Below are 21,998 nucleotides of genomic sequence, written 5' to 3' on the forward strand. Positions count from 1 at the left end.
ATCGAGAATCTCGAACTGAAATAATGGATTTGGGCAACCCAAAATGCACCCAAACATTTTGAAATAACATTTGAGCAATCTATTATGTTGTAAACTGCTTCTTACAAGGGATCAAAATACACATCTTGCTAAAACGATCCACCACAACATAAAGATAATCATGATTTCCTTTATACATAGGAACTCTTCCTACAAATTCCATAGAGACACTTCCCAAGGATAGGAAGGAACTGGAAGTGGAGTATACAATCCTAAATTCCTATTGCTAGGCTTACTTATAGCACAAGAACATCCTCTTACATATTGTGATACACTTTCATTCATTCTAGGCCAATAACAATACATTTTTAATTGTGCCACTGTATTGCCTACACTGAAATGGCCAACAATAAGATAAGTACTTGTCTCCCTTATGATGTTGACTCTTTCACCCCATGGAATGCATAACTTGCCAAGATGATACAAAAGTTTATCATGCACATGGTAATCCAATTCCTCTACTTTGTTTCCTTGACATAAAGTTGCATATACATCATTAAAGTCTCCATATAAAGCATATTGTTCAACATAGCTCTCATGCATGATAGAATTATGCTTAAGAATAACTGAAGCACTAACAATTGGTCTAGAAAGCATGTCAAAAACCTTGCTATAAATACCTTTCTTATGCCTTATCACCAAGTGAAATTACTACGAGAAAACCATCCATCTGAAGTGCCTCACTTGCTATAGATTTGTTTGTGATTACAAGTATTGCAATGGTTGATGATCAGTGTGAATGATAGTTTCCTTTCCCATCAAATAATGTCTCCTTTTTTTCACACTTTTCACCAATGCATACAGTTCCTTCTCACAAATAGGATAGTTAACTACCGCACCATTAAAAGTTTTAGAATGAAAACATATGGGCTTACCATGTTGCCTCAAGACCGCTCCCATGGCATAATCACTTGCATCTGTTTATATCTCAAATGCCTGTCTTAAATCAGGAAGTGAAAGAACTTGAGTTGTATTGATTCTATCCTTCAATGCATCAAAAGCTTTTTGTTGCTTTCCTCCCCATTGAAAAACCTCAGTTACATTAGTGGGCTTAGGACAATCAACAATGAAATTGACCTTTGATAGATCTATATTCAATTCACCCCCTCCAACAATATGTCCAAAATAAACTAATGAGGTCTTTCCAAACTCACATTTAGACATCTTTATTTTTTTTTTATCTTTCTTCAAGAAATATAAAATTTGTTTCACATGCATGACATGATCTTCACAAGACTTGTTGAATATCAAGATATCATTTGAGTAGACAATCACAAAATCATCAAGAAAAGGTCTTAAAACATCATTCATAACCTGCATGAATGTTGCAGGAGAATTACAAAGCCCGAATGGCATAACCAACCATTCAAACAAACCTTGTTTTGTTTTGAAAGTTGTCTTCCATGTGTCTCCTTCAACAATCCTAATATGATGATAACCACTCCTCAAGTCCAACTTAGTGAAATAAAAAACATCGTTCAATTGATCAAGAAAATCATCAATTCGAGGAAAAGGGTAACGATTCTTTAACGATATCTTGTTTAAGGCTCTGAAATATACACACATTCGCCATGTGCCATATTTTTTTGGTACTAACACAATTGGTGACCCACATGGCGATGTGCTTGGTTTGATGACCCCTTTGTCAAGCAATCTTGTATTTTTCTTTTAATCTTTGCATTCTCCATAACTGGCATCCTGTACATGCCAATATTTGGAAGAGGACAATCTTGCTGCAATTGGATCTCATGTAAGATACTTCTTTTAGGAGGCAATCTTTTGGGCTCTTGAAACATATCATCATATGTGTTAACAACCTCATACAAATTATATTTTAAATTTGCATCACACCTTGGAAAGCTTCATTTTCAACATTCTCTTTGGGTTTGATAATCAAGAGTGCAAAGTTCTTACTAGCATTGACTAACCTCTTCATTTGTCTAGCATTTACAAGTGATAAATTGAGCTTCTTGTTATGTGCTCTAACAATGTACTCAACTCCATTTTTAAACAAGTGATATTTTTTCTCATGGCAATGAAAGATGACTCTCCTATCATATAGATATGGGCTTCCCAAAACAATACCACAAATATCAAGTGGAATGACATCAAGTTCTACCTCATCTATAAAGTTTGCAGTGATGGAAAATATTAATCTACATCTTTTTGTCACACGCAATTTTGAATTGTCACATATCCAACCTAAAGGATATGGTTTAGGATGAGGAGTTGTTCCCAAATTCAATTTCTTGACAGTGTCTTGAGAAATGAGGTTTACTTGTGAACTGCAATCAAACATTGTATCTATCTTGGTATGTTTTGAAATGAATGTAATGTGGAAAAGCTCTATTCTTTCCTTTTCATGTTGAGTTTCATTAAGGCTATTACTTGAAGAACTAGTACTTGCAATAGAGTCCTTACCTTTGAATCCCATGGTTGTGATCTTTGTTTCATCCGAAGAGTCAGATCCGAAATCATGTTGGGTAGTTGCAGTAGTCTTTTGTTTGCCTTTGTTGTTAAAGTTTTTGGGTCTCATTTTAGGATGAAGTTTCCAACAGTGGTCTTCATCATGATCTTCTTTGGAATTATGTTTACATGTAATTTTTTCTCCCTCCTTTTTGATTGAAGCATTCTTCTTGCTTTTGCCTTTGAATTTCCCCTTTCCTTTGTCACCATTATTAAATGGATTTTTTCTGCCCTATTGAGGAACATTCTCCCCTCTTTCTTCTAAATGAGTTGCATGTACACAAACTTCATCTAGTTTTGTAGGGTTAAACATGAGAATTGTGTGTCTCAAATAACCATGCAATCATCCAATGTACTTGAGAAAAGTATCTTGTGAGGACAAATATATACCCAAAATCAAAGCCCTTTTTCTAAATTCTTGAGAATATGATTGCACATTTTTCCCCTTAGCTTGTCTAAAGTTTTTCCAATCCATAATAGCTTTCTACATGTATGCTAATGGATGAAATTGCCTTCTTATTGCAACAACAAAATCATTTAAAGAGGATAAAACCTTACCATGTTTCTTGATGTCCTCTTGAGTTTTGGATTCCCACCAAATTAGTGTTCGACCTTCGAATCTAAGAGAAGCAAGTTGAGTCTTGGTTTCATCATCCTTGATTCTTTGTATCCTACAATACACTTCAATCTGACGAATCCAATTATGCAATCTCTTTGCATTTACCTCTCCATCGTATATTGGAAATTCAAACTTAATATCAAGCTTAAGTAGAGGAGTTTTACCATGACCCCTTGGGGAACTTGGGGGTGTTTTTGAAAGAGTAGTAGTAGTAGAAGAAGATGAGAATGAAGATAAAGGTGAGGATGGAGGCGAAGGTGGTGGCTTCTCACCATTTACTCCATTCCCTTTTGGAGGTTTGTCTCCTTTTCCTTCATGAGGTTTTGAGATTTTTCCTTGAAACATGGAATTCCTCTCCTCATACAAAACCTTCCATATCTCAGATATTTCAAAGAAATCCTTTCTGAAATTTCTCTCATTGTCAGACATCCTTTCAAGTTCTTCGTCATGTGCCATGACTATTGAAGTTTGAGGTTTTATGTTCTCGTTGACACAATATGAGAGCTTGGATCCACCAATTCTCCCTCTCCTATCTTGAGCTTCAACATTGTAAGCATAAGAAAACACTTGAAAACAAATCAAATCTTCACAAAACCCTTGAGCTCTGATACCAAAATTATATGTATGTGTAAACTTGAAGATTTTTAACAATTTTTCAAGTGAAAATGATGTGTTTTAGGTAGAGGATAAATTTACTAAACACATAAAAGATGATTTTTATCTCAATTTTGTAGAAAATAAATAAGACAGAAGTACCATAATAGCATACACATGACATCAAACAATGAAGGAGTTCACCCATCCCGGGCTACATCTCCTGGTTCAACTTCCATTGTTTGGCCTCTTTCATTATGTTCCAAAATATGTGTTTACATCATGTTACAATGCTCAAAATGATAAAAATATGTCTCAAATGGATCCAAAATAGTCAAAAACCCCCATTTTGGTTTTTTTTTCACCTCATTTGGCGAAAAACTGAGAAAGTTATGCGTGTTTCCTCTTTTCTCCAATTTTCTGACTAGTGATCCTACAATTCGCCCCAAACCTGGCTTGAGTGCCCCAAATGTGGAAGCGATGCACAAACTTGGCCTACATTCCCGCTCAGCAGGAGAAATTGTAGGATGGATAAATCTACCATCAAGCCCCCAATTTCGAAAATTACGGCCACATCGGGGCCATGAGACCATGGGCCAGGACCAATTCCCTATCGACTAGGCCCCCAATCACTTGACATGAATTCATATCATGCTCCATAAAATCTGGGGCTTAGGGCTTAAACTTCGTGTTGAGGACTACGCTATCCATATGTTGGCACTGAGGTCACGTGGTGGCTATATGGCTCGGGGCTGGCCCCCATTGCAAGCATCTAGCTTCTAGCTCCTCCTGCGTTTCTGTCAGTGGTCGTATAGACTTGCATATAGCCTGGGGCTAGCTCTTTTAGGTTGGCCCCCTTTTCATCCACCAACCATTTTCAACCATGGGTCGAGTGCGTTTTATGGAGGGAGGTTACCACAGGGCTGGGGCTAAGCCCTGACACATGGTCCCGCCCCTTGGTTCTCTTGGGCGTGATGACTAGGGCTGGGGCTTAGCCCCGACCCTACCCCCAAACATGCCAACGGTTAAAGTTTAAATACAATCTTGCAAATATATAGGTCAAGTACCATTGTAGCAGAGTTGGCGTAGGCCTTACTTGGTTTAGGAGAGGTTCGGTGTGCAATTCCCCAGGGGATGTTCGACCTATATACAAAATTTTGGTCAGCCATGAGGAGGCCATGTGGCAGCTATTGGTTGGCCCACGTGGTACTCACTTATTGGGCGACCAAAAAAAACATTCAACCAATGAAAATTAACCACACCTAAACCAATTAGTTGATGCCAAATGTCAACCAACCATTAGACGATGAAGGACCCATTCATCCTGCCAAGTCTTGGCCCAGTTAATGTATAGACTGCTGACTAGGCATCCCTGCAAACCATTTTTCAAATTTTTTGTTGATTCCCAAATCGATTAGAACACGATATTGGGAGCATCTGATGTCAGATTTGAGTGAAACGAGTTGCGTTGGATTCAGGTTGTCGAGTTGTATTAAGTTGTAAAGTTTTCGAGCTTTGTCGGACACCTTCAATTTTGAGCATTGGTTTTATCCCTTGGATTAGTGATGGCAATGTTGACTCAATTGTGTGTTTGAAAGATTGTTGGTGTGATTGATAGCTTGTGTATTGAGATCGGATGCATATGTATCACTTAGTGCAAATGGAAGTGTGATTATAGCTATTGAATATGTCTAAGCAAAGATCATTGTCATCTTGAAGTAGTGTGATCCAATGAAACACTGATCTAATTGTAATGTGCAAGGGTGAAAGTGTTTGTATGGCTGAGTGAGTATGAGGACAAAGTGTTGCAAATGACAATATTGTCTTGAGAGTATATTGTTATTGTCATATGTATGTATTACTGCTATTTTTGATGTAGTGAGATGTAAGCTGCTGCTAGGGTTTGATGATATTGATGAGCAAAGATTGTAATTGAGTGTTGTTGGGTATTGAGCAAAGTTATTGTTGTTGCTCAGGTTGATAGTCAAATGCATTGTTGAGTAGGGAGAGAGTGTCTTGACATGTTGATTGTATTTATGACTAGAGAGGTTTTGTATCTTTTTTTTGTTATTATTGAGCAGAGAATGGGTGTTCAAGAAGAATATAAATGCAGAAGGAAAGGTGGAGAAATACAAAGATTGTTTGGTAGCAAAAGGTTATTCCCAGGTGTCGGGAATTGATTTTGGTGATATTTTTTCTCTTGTTGCCAAGGTAGATTCTATTAGATTACTTGTATCTGTTGTTGTTTCTTTTGATTTTGAGGTAGAACAGATGGATGTGAAGACAACATTTCTTCACATGGATCTAGAAGAAGAGATCTACATGAAGCAACCTGAAGGCTTTGCGGTGAAGGGTAAGACAAAACTGGTATGCAAGTTAAAGAAGTCTCTGTATGGGTTAAACCATTCACCAAGGATGTGGTATCAGAAATTTAATACATTAATATAGGGATTTGGATTCACCAAAAGCAAAGTAGATCACTGTGTGTATTTTAAATTAATTGGCGATCATGTTATTTACCTGGTCTTGTATGTGGATGACATGTTACTGGTTGGAAATAACAAAGAAATTATCCAGGATTAGAAGACCCAATTGTCCTCCAAATTCAACATGAAAGATCTTGGTGCTACAAACTATATTTTGGGCATGGAAATTAAAAGAGATCAGGCAAAGAGGAAGCTCTAGTTAAACCTAAGGAAGTATGTAGATACAATACTACAAAGGCTTAATATGAAAGATAGTAAACCGGTGAAGGTTCCTATTCCTGTGGGTGTAAATTTATCTGCTAAACAGTGTCCCAAGGCACAAGAAGAGGAAGAGGACATGTCCCGTGTTCCATATAAAAATGCAATCGGTAACTTGATGTATGTGATGGTATGTACTAGATCAGATATTGCACATGCAGTGGGAGTATTGAGCAGGTTTATGTCAAAACCAGGGAAGGAGCATTGGACAACAGTGAAGCGGGTCTTCAGGTATTTGTGTGGCACTAGTGATTATAGTTTGTGCTACCAAGGAAGACCAGGATTGGACAGAGTTTTGGATATTTGTGGCTTTGTTGATGTAGCCTGGGCTAGAGATTTGGATCAAAGAATATCTATAAGTGGGTATGTGTTTAACCTATTTGGAGGTGCAGTCAGTTGGATGAGTAAGAAACAATTTCTAGTGGCACTATCAACTACAGAGGCAAAATACATGGCAACCACTCATGTAAGCAAGGAAACAGTGTGGTTGCAGAGATTGTGTTCAAGCATGGGGTTAGTACATGGAGCTATAAGAATAGATTGTGATATCCAAAGTGTAATTTTCTTGGCAAAGAATCCTGCTTACCATTCAAAGATAAAGCACATTAATGTTCAATATCACTTTGTGAGGGATATGATAGAAGACAAAAGGTGTTACTGGTAAAGGTGGACACTTTGAAGAATATTGCATATGCATTGACAAAACCTATGAGCTCTGAGAAGTTCTCTTGGTGTAGAGAAACAATGGGTGTTATAGGGCTAGATAAATGGCTAAGCTCTCTTGTGGCCCCGTATGGAAAGAAAAGAACAAGTGGGAGAATGCTAGGTTGTGTTATATTATTTCCATGACTATTTGGCCTAGTTAACTGAGGGATTAGAGGGGGGGGCGGGCCCCCTTCATTGTGTCGATTACACAGCGGGTGGGTCATAAGCGATTTGATGGGGGAGGTTAACCCCCCTCTACAGGGTTCGGGGCAACGCGCCAAGGATTTTTTTTTGGAGCCTATATTAGGTGGGGCGACCCTTCCTATGGTTTTGTGCATGGTTTTTGCACATGGTTTTGGGCGTGATGTTTCTCGGTCCATGGTATTGGATGCTTCAGCATGTATATATATGTATTGTAACATTGAAAGTAAAATAATGAAAAATAAATCTGGTAGTCTCGGTTTTGGGATCTAGGGGAAAATCTCTGTGTATATTTGTTTTATGTGTTATGCTCTCGCTATTGTTTATTTTCTGTGTTTTAGAATTCGTATGCAGGTAATTTATGTACGGGGTTAAAACCTACATTTGGTATCAGAGCTATTTTGGCTGCAAGGGAATGCCTTTGTTGCTGAGGGGTTTCGCTTGGGCCTATGGTAGACCCTGTTTAGTGGGAGATCTGCGGGATTGATTTTGGTGGTAAAAGAAGATGGCAAGCAGTGGAAAGATAGAGATCGAGAAATTTAATGGTCAAAGTTTTGAGTTGCGGAAACTCAAGATGGAGGATCTGTTGGTGGACAAAGATCAATGGATCACAGTAGATCCGGGTACTAAACCAACAAGAGTGTCCAATGAAGAATGGAAGAAGTTGGATCGGAAGGCAAAGAACACAACGATTGTGTGTCTCAGATTCAATATTACTGAATGTACCAGGGGATGCTACGACAAAGGTTTTGTGGGACAAGTTAGGGACTTTGTACCAATCTAAGTCTCTGGTGAATAAACTATTCCTACGGAAAAAGCTATATAACCTGAGGATGAAATATGGAGACTCGGTGACAGAGCATCTGAACGCATTTAATACTATGGTAAGTCAATTATTATCTGTTGATATTAAAATTTTAGATGAAGATAAGTGTATCAGTTTGTTGTGTTCTCTACCGGATTCGTGGGATAGTCTGGTTATTGCAATAGGTAGCAATGCAACTGCATTGCAGTTTGAAGAAATAGGCTCATCCCCATTGATAGAGGATATGAGAAGGAAAAATATGGAGAGCCAGAATGGTGATGCCTTGTTTGTACGCGGAAGGTCCCAAAACATAAACAAAAATAAGTCATTGAGTGGGAGATCTAAATCTAGAGGGAGATCTAAAGCTCCAGGAAAACTTGTAAAGGTGTGCTGCAAATGCGAAAAGGAAGGGCACTACAAAAGGGATTGTAAATTTAAAGCTCCCGACAAAGGAAAAGGATCTGATTATGCTCCTTTTGCAGAGGCAAAAACCATCTCAGATGAAGGTGGAGATGTGTACTTGGCTTCTTCAAGTACACATGTAGTTCATGAGGCATGGTTGATTGACTCAGGTGCATCCTTTCACTTCACTCCCCATAGAGAGTGGTTCTGCGAGTATGAGAAATATGATGGTGGTGATGTCTTCTTGGGGGATGAAAGGAAGGCTAAAATCATTGGTCGTGGAAAATTTGAGTTTAATTTGCAAGGTGGAAGGATTAGAACACTTCCTGGTGTTCTGTATATTCCTGCATTGGCCATAAATATTATTTATGTAAGCAAGTTGGATGATGCAGGTGTAAAAACAGTGTTTGAGAAGGATACCTGCAAGATGGTTCAAGGAGCACTAGTATTGATGTGGGGAGTTCGGATTGGAACTCTGTATAAGATGCAAGGTAAAACTGTTGTTGATGGGTGCAAAAATTCCGTGGTTCTTGAAAGTGGAGCAAAAAAATCTAGTGGTCTCTGGAGAAACTACCATGCTATGGCATCAAAGGCTTGGACATATTGGAGAGAAGGGCCTTCGAATACTTCATGGTAAAGGTATGGTAGAATGTATGACTAATAGATCTTTGGGTTTTGATTTCTGTGAAAATTGTGTATATGGGAAGAAAAATCGGGTGAGTTTCCCCTTTGGTGGTAAGTGGGCGAAACAAATATTAGAGCTTGTGCACAGTGATGTGTTTGGCCCTGTGAAGGTTCCATCACTGGGAAAGTCTATGTACTATGTATCATTTATAGATGACTTCTCAAGGAATACATGGATATATTTCCTTAAGAAGAAATCTAAAGTATTTGACAGGGTTAAAGAATTTAAGGCTCTGGTGGAAAACCAGATAGACAAGAAGATAAAGGTGCTAAGGACAGATAATGGTGGAGAGTTTTGCAAGAAGGAATTTGAAGAATTATGTAAGAAGTGTGGTATAGCATGGCAGAAGACTACTCCATACACATGTGGGAAAAATGGAGTTGCAGAAAGAATGAATAAGACGTTGATGGAAAGGGCAAGAAGCATGTTCAGTGGTGCCTAGTTAGGATAGGAATTCTGGACAGAGGTAGTGGAGACATCATGTTGCCTGGTCAACAGATCACCTTCATTAGAATGGGAGGATAAGACTCCACAGGAGGTATGGACTGGTAAGAAACCCACTCTTTCATATCTGAGGGTATTTGGATGTGATGCATATGTACATGTTCCAAAGGAGAAAAGAACAGAGTTGGATAGTAAATCTTAAAAGTGCATCTTTATTGGGTATAGGTATGGTTTAAAGGGTTATAAGCTTTGGAACCCAGTAACAAGGAAGGTTGTGTATCGCCGAGATGTGGTGTTCAAAGAGGTGAAATGTGTTATTAAACATGAATTCCAACCAAAGGAACCTGAAAAGATAGAGCTTGAGCTTAAGGAGGATGAATCGGACTCTACAGCAGAAGAGGAATCAGAAGATGAAGAGCCACAAACTCCAGTTGTGAGAAGATTAGTTCGAGAAATAAGGCAACTAGAAAGGTATAGTCCATCTGCTTTCTGTTCAGATTTTTCTTTATTTTTACTGATGATGATCCCAAAACTATGAAGGAAGCACTAGATTCAGAGTATGGAAAACTTTAGAAAGAGGCTATGGTTGATGAAATGGCATCTTTGCACAAAAATGAGGCTTGGGAGTTGCCGGTTGGAAGGAACCCATTGGCAGCAAATGGGTGTTCAAGAAGAAGACAAATGCAAAAGGAAAGGTGGAGAAATACAAAGCTCGGTTGGTAGAAAAAGGTTATTCCCAAGAGACAGGAATTGATTTTGGTGATATTTTTTACCTGTTGCCAAGGTAGCTACTATTAGATTACTTTTATCTGTTGTGGTTGCTTTTGTTTTTGAGGTAGAACAGATGGATGTGAAGAAAACATTTATTTACGGGGATCTGGAAGAAGAGATCTACATGAAGCAACTTGAAGGCTTTTTGGTGAAGGGTAAGAAATAAATGGTATGCAAGTTAAATAAGTCTCTGTAGGGGTTAAAATAGTCACCAAGGATGTGGTATCAGAAATTTGATACATTTATACGGGGATTTGGCTTCACAAGAAGCAAAGTAGATCATTGTGTGTATTTTAAATTAATTGGTGACCATGTTATTTATCTGGTCTTGTATGTGGATGATATGTTGTTGGTTGGAAATGACAAAGAAATTATCCAGGATTTGAAGACCCAATTGTCTTCCAAATTTGACATGAATGATCTTGGTGCTACAAACTATATTTTGGGCATGGAAACTAAAAGTTATCGGGCAAAGAGGAAGCTCTGGTTAAACCATAGGAAGTATGTTGAGAAAATACTGCAGAGGTTTAATATGCAGGATAGTAAACCGGTGAAGGCTCCTATTCCTGTAGGTGTAAAGTTATCTGTTGAACAATGTCCCAAGGCACAAGAAGAGGCAGAGGACATGTCCCGTGTTCCATATGCAAGTGTAGTTGGTAGCCTGATGTATGTGATGGTCCATAGTAGACCAGACATTTCACAAACAGTGGGAGTATTGAGCAGGTTTATGTCAAAACTAGGGAAGGAGCATTGGACAGGAGTGAAGCGGGTCTTCAGGTATTTGCGTGGCACTAGTGATAATGGTTTGTGCTACCAATGAAGACCAAGATTGGACAGAGTTTTGGATATTCATGGCTTTGTTTATTCAGACAGGGCTGGAGATCTGGATTAGAGAAGATCTACAAGTGGGTATGTGTTTAACCTATTTGGAGGTGCAGTCAGTTGGATGAGGAAGTTACAATCTGTAGTGGCAATATCAACTACAGAAGTAGAATACATGACAACCACTCATGCAAGAAACAAAGTAGTTTGGGTGCAGAGATTGTGTTCAAGTATGGGGTTAGTACAGGGAGCTATAAAAATAGATTGTGATAGCCAAAGTGAAATTTTCGTTGCAAATATTCCTGCTTACCATTCAAAGAAAAAGCACATTGATGTTCAATATCACTTTGTGAGGGATATGATAGAAGAAAAAATGGTGTTGCTGGTAAAGGTGGACACTTTGAAGAATACTGTAGATGCATTGACAAAATCTGAGCTCTAAGAAGTTCTCTTGGTGTAGAGAAACAATGGGTGTTGCAGGGCTAGATAAATGACTAAGCTCGCTTGTGGCTCCCTATGGAAATAAAACAACAAGAGGGAGAATGTTGGGTTGTGTTATATTATTTTCATGACTGGCTAGCCTAGTTAATCGGGGGGTTAGAAGGGGGCGGAACCCCCCCTTCGTTGCGCCGATTGCGTAGCGAGGGATCACAGGGGGTTTGATGGGGGAGGTTAGCCCCCCTTTACGGGGTTCGGGGCAACGCCCCAGGGAAATTTTTTTTGGACCCTATATTAGGTGGGACAAACCTACCTATGTTTTTGTGCATGGTTTTCGCACATGGTTTTGGGCACGATGGTTTTCGGTACATGGTATTGGATGCTTTAGCATGTATATATACGTATTGTAACATTGAAAGTAACATAATGAAAAATCAATATGGTAGTCCTAGTTTTAGGATCTAGAGGAAAATCTATGTGTATATTTGTTTTATGTGTTATGCTCTCGCTATTGTTTATGTTCTGTGTTTTAGAATTCATATGCCGGTAATTTAAGTACGGGGTTAAAATCTACAGACCTAGGGATGTCGTTTGTAATCTTGCTCTCATAATATATGTAATGTTTTTCTTGTTTACAAAATAACATAGAGGTATAGAGGAATAGACATGTGTGAAAATAAATCAAATCTAGTTTCAAATTTAAATAAAAATGTAGGGCTATCTACTATGATATTCCAAGTCTTTTGAGATAGAGAAGCCCCACAACAATTGCAGGTGATGGATATGGGCAGGCAACATGGTCATGCTTGAATAGGAGAGATGAACTAAACTATCTGACGCAACATAGATTCGTCTGACTTATGTTCAACTTTCAAGACAAAAGACTGCGTGCACTCAAGCTTTACTGGGGCATGTGAGGGATGAATGAGAAGGTCGTTGAAAGTTGCAGAATCATTTCTTAGATAGGTGTTGAGAAAAGCAACCATAATTCAACAACAAAACCTACGCACGAGTTTCTTTAAGATGCACCCGAGATGTCTTGTATATGTTGTAAAATCAGAGGAGACTAGAATTGACAATCGTTGCCATCAACATAGTCTTCCTCATGTAGTCGTGCACCATAAAACTCATGTTCAGTGCCATAAACTCCATGAAGAATTCAAACGAACTCTCGTGGAACTTTAGCATAAAAGACTCTGACGTAAATATGGTGCGCACTACAAGTGGAGAGAAGAAGTGTGCATAAAAATCTATGCACAGATGTCACACAGACACAAGAAGTGTAGACGAAAATCAGAGGTCGATTGATTCAAAAGAAAAGCCTATAGGCCTAAATATATTTGAAAATTATATATATATATATATATATATATATATATATTTTACTTTTTTAAATAATTCATATTATGATATAATACTAATTTATTTTCTAATTTCAATTTCTTCATAAAATAAGAGGTTTGCATATTAAGAGATTTAATTTCTCTATACTTTTGGTAAATCCATAGTTAAATAAATCTAAGTTAATTTAATTATTAATTATAATTAGTTATTAATATAATTATTAATTTAATGATTATTATTATTATTATTATATTTATTTTTAGTTTTATGTAATTTGACCCAATCAAAATGTTTTATTGATAATTATAACTATAATTATTAATTATTTTAGTTTATTTTATTTTATTTTGACAAGTTAAAATGTTTGTAGGATATTACATTACATTAAAACATCTTTACCATACTAGACTCGAAAGCCCTTATGACCCCAAAAATATTTAATGAGTTAAATAGAATCACCTTAAAAAACTATTATGTAATCAGCTAACTGAGATTATCTTATCATTGCTTTGCCTCTTCCATGGAAATGAAAAGGTTTTCCGTTCAAATCTTCCCCCGATTTAAAACCTGTCAGAGTTTTAGAAGTTTACAATTGACCAAAAAGTGGTTGTGGAGGGGTGGGCCCTATGTACAAAGTTCAACACTATATGTTAGGGTATGGATCTGTAAATTTCTGTATTGTCTACTGTATATTATTTATTTGGGAGGCGCTAACCATAGGTTGTCTAGTTTTGTGGGAATAAAACGACCATTTTTCTTCCCCATCTTCGATCTATGGGAATTCTTTCGAGGTATTTTCATGGATTCGTTTGAGCCTGTTGAGAATATTGACATTCGACTTGTTTGATTATTATATGACGATTTTACTATGAGTTCCTAGCTACGGGAGCCCTTGAGCTTTTTCACCGGCTTGGCAAGGTCTTCCACGCATTTCACATCTGCTAGACACATGAATGATTACGACTTGCTGCTGAAACATTTGGACAAACCCCTCCTGCAAATTACTCAAACAAACAACTAAAATCAGCAAAATATTGCAACATCCCTTGTTCGAAATACAAACGAAGCCATTTTCTTAATCAATAAATTGTCGCCTGTCGACTTACTTGCGAGAGGGAAGGCTATCTTTGATAGATTTCATGTGGAAGAGAGGGCCACCATGGGGTATCAGTGGAGGCAAGAAACCCCATGAAGAATTGACATTGTCTGTCATGTTGTCCAAGGATGCCGAGGAGGTCATCGAATAGGCTGAAGAAACAGAAAAAGAAGTAGAAGATGAAGATAAATCTCATAATTTTGATATGAAGCGCTCTTACACCATGAGTGCTCATAAAGAAAATAAGGGTTCTAGATCTTGAATTTTTGTCACAATTTTTTTGTTTCTTTCCTTTTGCACAACTGAAATTTCCCTCCCGTTAGTGAACGTGCTGGCCATTTTGTAGCAGGCAACCCATAAGGACGTCTCGGCATATGTTCATAGAAATCATGCCATGTGGAACTATCTCGAGAGAGATTTATTTGGGGCGGGCCATACTCATTGTTAAAGAAGAAGATAAGCTTCTGTTACGCGATTTTCTGTTCATAGCTAGTGGTTTTAGCGTTCCCCGCTGGTGGTCTTTAGTGCTTGTCCTCGAAAAGTCGAACATCCGGTGAAAATTCGAACATCTTGTGTTCTATTGGCGTAGAAATCTATGGATACAACAATCGAGCAATATGGAGGATGCTTCACAGCCGAAGATAAGGACATATGTATTTCTCACACTATGGGAAATACATCATCAAAAGATGAAAAAGGTAGGAAAAAATCAGAGATCGACTGATTCAAAAAAAAGGTTTATCTGCCTAATTATTTGAAAACTTAAAAAAACAATACAATGGACTTTGTAAATTATTAGTATTAATGTTGAGATCATAATAACATCCATCCATATTAATGTTGGGATTATAATGGCAATGATGGATATTTGAATTTAAGTTTGGCTTAGATAATTTCTATTTATTATTATTTGAATTTAAATTTAGCTTAGAAAATTTATATTTATTATAATTATTTTTTAAATCTAAAATAAAAATATAACTTCTATCAATTATATATAAAATTTGAATTGAAATCACCATTAATTAATTTAAAATAAATATTATTTTTCATAAAAATCTTTTGTTATTTTGATTTTCATATGTTATTATAATCTCAAGATTTAAATGCAAAGTAATATCAATATTTTAAATAAATTTTAATCATTTAAAATGATTTAAGTTTTCCATTTTGATTTCTTATATGTCTTTTTAATATACCGAGAGGATAAACTTTTATTTAATTAAATTTTTTTTTATTATAAATTATATTTCTATTTATTATTTTATTATAAAATATATTTAGGCCGATAGGCCTTTCCTATGTTAAGCTGATAGGCCTTTCCTATGCATCAACTTTTCGTCAACACTTTTAACCTGATCCGTTCGATCAGTGGAAACACTTTTAACGATTGATCTGAATCAGAAAACAAAACAACAAAAAATCAAAAAAACACAACAAAAAATAAAAAAAACACGGAAAGTAAAAAAATCACAAAAGCTCATAAAAAAAATTCTATGTAGAAAATCAAGAAAAAAAGAAAAAGCTCATAAAAAACAAGAATGGAAAGAAAAAAACTCAAAAAAAAGAAAGATTTTAAACAGAGAAAAACGCAAAAGGCAAAAGCTAATGACCTTGCGTGTGCACAGCTCATACAACCCTCTTAAAGGCCTTACCGCGTATGCATCTGTGTCTTTAGATGTTATGAATCTATTGTAATGGCGTTGACAACTGGTTCTTCGTCGCAATAGGTGGTTATTGCTCAAGGTCCTTGAACACTGCCAAACGACACTGTCAAACTATTTCGATCAAATTGTTACTGTACTCTGGACTTCCGGTGTGTAATGATCAACCAGATCGCTGGGTGGAGAAGTTCAATGGTTGAGATCACTTCTCTTTTTGCCTTGATTTCTTTAGAAATGGTTCAACAATTTTAATCTCTTCATTCTTATCTAAGATTTAGTGTATACATTAAACATGTAAGAGGATTTGTTTTCACTTGTTCTCTTTTTGGTACAGGAGAAAAAGAAGGGAAAGAACCAATCAATGCCAAAGGCGGCTGTGGGTTCCTGTCTCGCTTCCGATAACTTTTTGAGATTGAAAGACGTGGTCTCTGAAGGAGTCAATGTACGTATTAAAGATTAATTGATTTTTTTAAGTGGAAAGGCTTAATAGCACATGAATGAAGTATTGCTCCGGATCAATCCTTGTGCGAAGAGTAACTAGTGGGATAGATTGGAGAAATAGAGAAAGGGATAGATAGATAAGTAATAGAGAAATTGTGAGATAAAAAGGATAGATTCGAATTCGAATTCGAATTTGAAATTTGTTGGTATGAAATAGAGAAATGGTGAAATAAAAGGGATAGATAAAGAATTTGATGTTTGCCAATATTCACCCTTCTATATATTCAATCATCATAAGTGCTCTTGCTTTTCTCTGTTGGTATTCAGAAAGATATTGCAACAGTGCACGGCAAGACATTCCTTATGGGCTGTCTCAAGGGCATGGGAATGGCACACATGGTTACCACAGGCTTTCTTGTAGCGGCATCTATTTTGGAGCGACACGAAGCAGTCTCTGCGAATAAAGAAGCCTGTCTGTACCTATTGAAGCAGATGAATATATTGGCCAAGTATGTTCAAGAACTCCAACAACGGCCTTGGTTGAAGAACAGGATGGAGGCTCGAATGAAAGAAGCAACGATGTTGATAGTTGAAGCCTCTATCGATTGTTGCACTCAAATTGGCGCTTCAGAATTATCCAGGTGACTACTCACTCAACACACTTTAGTATTCTTAACATTGGGTAAATGGATTCTGAATTCCAGTGTCGTCTAGATCGTGGGAACCAGCTCCTCGTCCAATTCAAATAAATTTACATACTTCTTTAGTCTGTGATTTATGTGGGACATAGAGCCCTTTTATGAAATATGCTTTGTAAAGAAATTTCTTAATGCAGGTTTAACGGAGAAGCGCTGGCTAAATTTCAGAAAAAGTTAGCGGATACGCAGGCTGAAATGCGTTTATGTCAATTCGATGTCATTAACCAGATCGATATGCGTCTACGAAAAGGCCAAGAGCTACAATATCCAGAATATCCTAAAGACGCAGGTAAATTGTGGTAATTTGTGCAAAAATGTTATTTTAAATAATTTTATTGTATTGGACTTTATGAAAGTTTTTGATTTTTTTTTGCCTTTAAATATTGTTACAACAGTTGGAATCGAAGTTCCATTGAAAGATGTTATTGAACGGCTAGAAATGGAAACTGACAAAAATGCTGTAGCAGTAATCGTGCATGGCTTTGGTGGCATGGGAAAGACTACCCTTGCCGACGCTGTGTTTGCACGGCTGTTTGAGGAAAAAACAGAAGGATATAAATATTCTTATGTTAGATTGTTTGATACTATAGCTTCGGTTCCAGATGTAGTAGAGTTGCAAACATGTATATTGACAGACTTGATGATGGGAGAAGAGTCGGAAATCCCGGATATCCGAAGGTACGAGGAAGGACAACAGGAAATTCAAGAGATGTTAGAGAAAGAGGCAGCTTTTATTTATATCGACAATGTCTTGCTTCCAAATAAAATTGAACAGGGCCGAGATGCACTTCATCACCTTCTTCCTAAAAATATGAGGAATGCAAGAAAATTGAGGTTGCTTCTGACTACAAGGGATAAAGATGCAGTGAGAATAAGAGGAGTAAAACCGGTATTCTACCGTATTGAAGGCCTTCCCCATGAAAAGGCATTGGATCTTTTCAAGAAAGCACCGCATGGTGATAGTCTGCAGCAACTACATACTCACCAGTTGAATGACTTAGTCAATATATGTGAAGGAGTCCCGAAGCTTATGATGGTGGTAGCAGGATTCATCAGTTCTGAAAAAGATGTACAACAAGCTTATGGGGCAGTGTTGGAAGCGAGCCAAAACAACTGGAATGGTAAAATAGGGAACGATATGGAGTGCTGCATCTTCGCCTACGAAAACCTTGAGGAGACTCTGAAAGAAATATTTTTAGACATTTGTGTATTTTGCCAAGGACGGGATTGGGAAACACTCTCAAAAATTGTGGGAGAAGCAGAACTGAAAATGCTTGAAGACAGAGCGCTGGTCACGAAAGATGTGAAAAGCATGACTGTAAGGGTACACGATGTGATGTTGGCAATTGGTCTCGACAAGAAGGGAGAAAGATTCAGATTCACCCATGCAAGTGATTTTGAAAAGTTCTTGAAGAAAGATAATGTACGGAAGCTCTATTCTAATCTCAAAAATATATCATATACAGTTTTGTTTCAAAATATAAAATGCCCATCTTGATTCTTATGGTTGACTCAATAATATTTAATAATAATGTAGGACCAGCTTCAAAAGATCAAAGGCATATGGTCCAGCGATGACAGCAATTTACTTTATGTACCGGCATCAAAACTAGATTCGATGCACAGATCTTTAAGAGTTGTTATACTCGCAGAGTCAACAAAGGTGGCGGGAAAATGTACAGAGATATTTAAAGAGCTGGTTATATTCAGGGCGAGAGATTCTGATCTTCCTTTTGATAAGTCAAAGTTAGGAGAGTTCAAGAAGTTAAAGTTGAGCCATTTAATCTGCAAATCGGAAGATTTAGAAAAACTGAACGAGGCAAGTTCCCTTCAAATGTCTGGTCCCTGTTATTTCTCTTCTCAATTTACTTGGAATATCTATAAATCTATATCATGCGCAGTTTTATTAGTTTTTAATGAATTGAGATATTATTTTCATATAACAGTAATTGCATAATTTGCAGATGACTTGAAAGGTACGCACATCTTTATTAAAGGCATCTTTTAATAAGTTTTCTATCTGCCACATTTACAGGGACAAGAATGAGGAAGCAGACCAGCTTTCTAAGGCTGGTTTACAACAGGATATGGGCAGCTGGACAGTAGAAGAGATCAGACAGGGGCAGTCAGTCATATCAAATCTGCCTCCTTATATACAGTCGCTTTGATCACAGTACATCTTCCTCTTTTTTGACAGCAGTTTTTCGCGGATATATATGTATTTCTGTTTATATATTTATCAGTTTTCTTATAGTTTCTTCCAGGTATATAGCCACAGCAAACAGTTTTAGATACATACTTTTTAATGTTTACCTTCCGGTCTATAAACTCATATTTTTTTTGATGTATGGGGTTGTTTTCCTTCCGCTGAAGGAGACCCCAGCTTTTTGTTCGGTTGTCATCATGAGTTTTCCTATGACTCCAATGGGAGGAAGACTGTACAGGTACAAAAAACAGCAGAAGCAGCTCTAAAATGTTGAGCAGACCAGCAAACAAATGAGCCACCTGTTATGGCTTTAAAGACCAATATTGCTTGTAAAACTTTTTATAGTCTCTTAATAAAAAGTTTTGATTTTTTCCTCGGAAAAAAAAATTGCTGAAAAATAAGTCAGCAGATTTTCTGTTTTTTTTGTAAAATTAAGAGAGTAAATTATTAGGGTGGTCAGTGCTCAGAATTAGCTTTGAGAAGATTGGTAGTGTCAGTAGATTTGTTTCAGATTAGATAGTTGATTGATAATCATATTAATAATAAGTTTACTATATAACAATGTAGTTAATGGTTTAATTCAATATGAGATTTACACCAGGTTTGAGCTCACACAATGAGTGTGTTTCAAGTGACTTAAAAGCCATTTTTTATTTTACAAGTGGTATCAGTTAATCATGTCGAATTCTAACCAGATGCCCATTCCAAAATTTGATGGGAATGATTATGATTATTGGTGCATTAAGATGCTGACCTTTTTTATTGGAAAATATTTGTGGGAGATTGTTGAATCAAGTTATGAGGAGCCACCTGATTGGAATTCCCTTACAACCAATGAAAGAACAACGAGAAAGGAAGCAAGGAAGAAGAATGCTCAAGCTTTGTTTTATAATCAGATAGCTCTTGATAAGAGCTTATTTCCAAGAATATCAAGAGCAAAACTGCCAAAGATGCCTAGGAGACTCTACAAGAAGCTTACCAAGGTAGTGATCAAGTTAAGGTGGTCAAGCTTCAGACATTGAAGCGAGAGAATTTGAAGGTGCGTGTTAGTGACTATAGTGTGAGAGTCAAAGATCTGGTCAATAAAATGACTACACTGCAGAAACTGTAAGTAATGAAGTTTTAATTAAAAAGGTATTGAGATCTTTAACACAAAAGGATTCATGTTTTCATAATCATGGAAGAAAGTAAGGATTTGACAAAACTACAGTTTGATCAATTGGTTGGATCCTTGATGCCTCCTGAAGAAAGATTGAAGGACACTTTTGAAGGTGTAGAGAAATATTTTTTTCTCTAAATTACAAATTACAAAGAATGAAGATGCAAGCAACAATAGTGCCAAAATAAATCAAGGTCAAGGTAAATGGCAATGCCAAAATTCTTCAAGAGGTAGAGGAAGAAGTGGCTCAAGAGGAAGAAGTAGTTTCAGAGGAAGAGGTAGAGGTAGATTTGATAAGAGAAATGTTCAATGTTACTATTGTAACAGGTATGGCCACTTTGAAAGAGAATGCATATTGAAAGAAGGTAAAAATACTAACTATGCTCAAGAAGGTGGTGAGTATCCTCGAGATCACTTATTTTTATCTTATGCCAAAGGTGAAAATACTAGTAAAGATGTTTGGTACCTAGATTTTGGATGCTCTAACCATATTACAGGGAATGAAAAGTTTCTTTCAACAAAGGATGGAAGTTTCAAATCTAAGATCCAGATTGGTGATGATAAACCATTGGAGGTTGCTGCCAAAGGAGCTATGAAGGTCCAAACAAAAGAAGGTATAAGGAGTATTCAGGACATTTATTACACTCCACAATTGAAGCATAATTTGTTGAGCGTTTGGCAACTATGTGAGAACAATTATAAAGTAGTCTTTGAAAATAAGATGTACTATCTATGATAAGAATAAGAAAAATAGGGTGATCACTGTTGTGCCTATGACAAGAAATAGGATGTTTCCCTTGAGGTTTGATGAACATAACAACAATCTTGCAAATATGGTTTATGTGGATTCAAGTTGGTTATGGCATCTCAAGTATGGGCATTTAAATTTTCACAGTTTGAATTTTCTAACCTCACATGCATTAGTTTCTAGTTTGCCCAAGGTAGAGGAGCATAAGGAGGTTTGTGAAGGATGTGCTAAAGGAAAGAATGAAAGGGAAAGGTTTCCAAAGGGCACTGCATGGAGGGCTCATCACCCACTTCAACTTGTTCATTCAGACATATGTGGTCCTATGCAGACTAAAATTTTGGGTAAGTCATCATATTTCATCACTTTTATTGATGATTACCCACAAAATTGTTGGGTATATTTTTTGAAGGCCAAAAGTGAGGCCGTTGATACATTCAAGAAGTTCAAAGCCCTCATAGAAAATGAGAAAGGGTGCAAGATCAAATGTTTGCGAACTGACCCTTGAGGAGAATTTTGCTCAAAATATTTCCATAGTTATTGTGATATGAATGGCATTAGGAGGGAACATACTACAACATACACACCCCAACAAAATGACATAGCTGAAAGGAAGAATCGTATTGTGGTTGAAATGGAAAGATGCATGTTACAAACTAAGGGATTGAGCAATTATTATTAGGGAGATGCAGTTGCTACAACAGTGTACATCCTCAACTGTAGCCCCACCAGTGCACTCGAAAAGATGACTCCTTATGGAGCTTGGGATGGAAAAAGGCTTAATGTTAATCATTTCAAAGTTTTTGGTTTTTTGGTTTATGTGCATGTACCTGGTTAGAATAGAAAAAAGTTAGATGCAAGGAGTGAGTTATGTATTGTTATTGGGTATAGTGAGACAAACAAGGCTTAT

The 21,998-nt window shown here is 37.0% G+C and overlaps 1 protein-coding gene across 1 annotated transcript in view; it reads left to right on the forward strand.

Moving 5' to 3' along the window:
- LOC149210410 (disease resistance protein RUN1-like) overlaps positions 1-19,489 on the forward strand; it is a 47,052-nt gene extending 27,563 nt beyond the window's left edge. The window contains exons 2-8 of the mRNA XM_089398953.1: positions 15,906-15,991; positions 16,174-16,281; positions 16,608-16,921; positions 17,116-17,267; positions 17,374-18,401; positions 18,516-18,797; positions 19,014-19,489. Coding sequence (XP_089255079.1) covers positions 15,906-15,991; positions 16,174-16,281; positions 16,608-16,921; positions 17,116-17,267; positions 17,374-18,401; positions 18,516-18,797; positions 19,014-19,025 — 1,982 coding nt within the window. The 3' untranslated portion in view covers positions 19,026-19,489. The remainder of the gene's footprint in view (positions 1-15,905; positions 15,992-16,173; positions 16,282-16,607; positions 16,922-17,115; positions 17,268-17,373; positions 18,402-18,515; positions 18,798-19,013) is intronic.
- Positions 19,490-21,998: the final 2,509 nt, after the last annotated feature.

This window comes from Pinus tabuliformis, chromosome 1_2 (assembly GCF_031772625.1).
Source record: "Pinus tabuliformis cultivar Carrire ecotype Pingquan chromosome 1_2, CPIR1, whole genome shotgun sequence".
NCBI lineage: Eukaryota > Viridiplantae > Streptophyta > Pinopsida > Pinales > Pinaceae > Pinus > Pinus tabuliformis.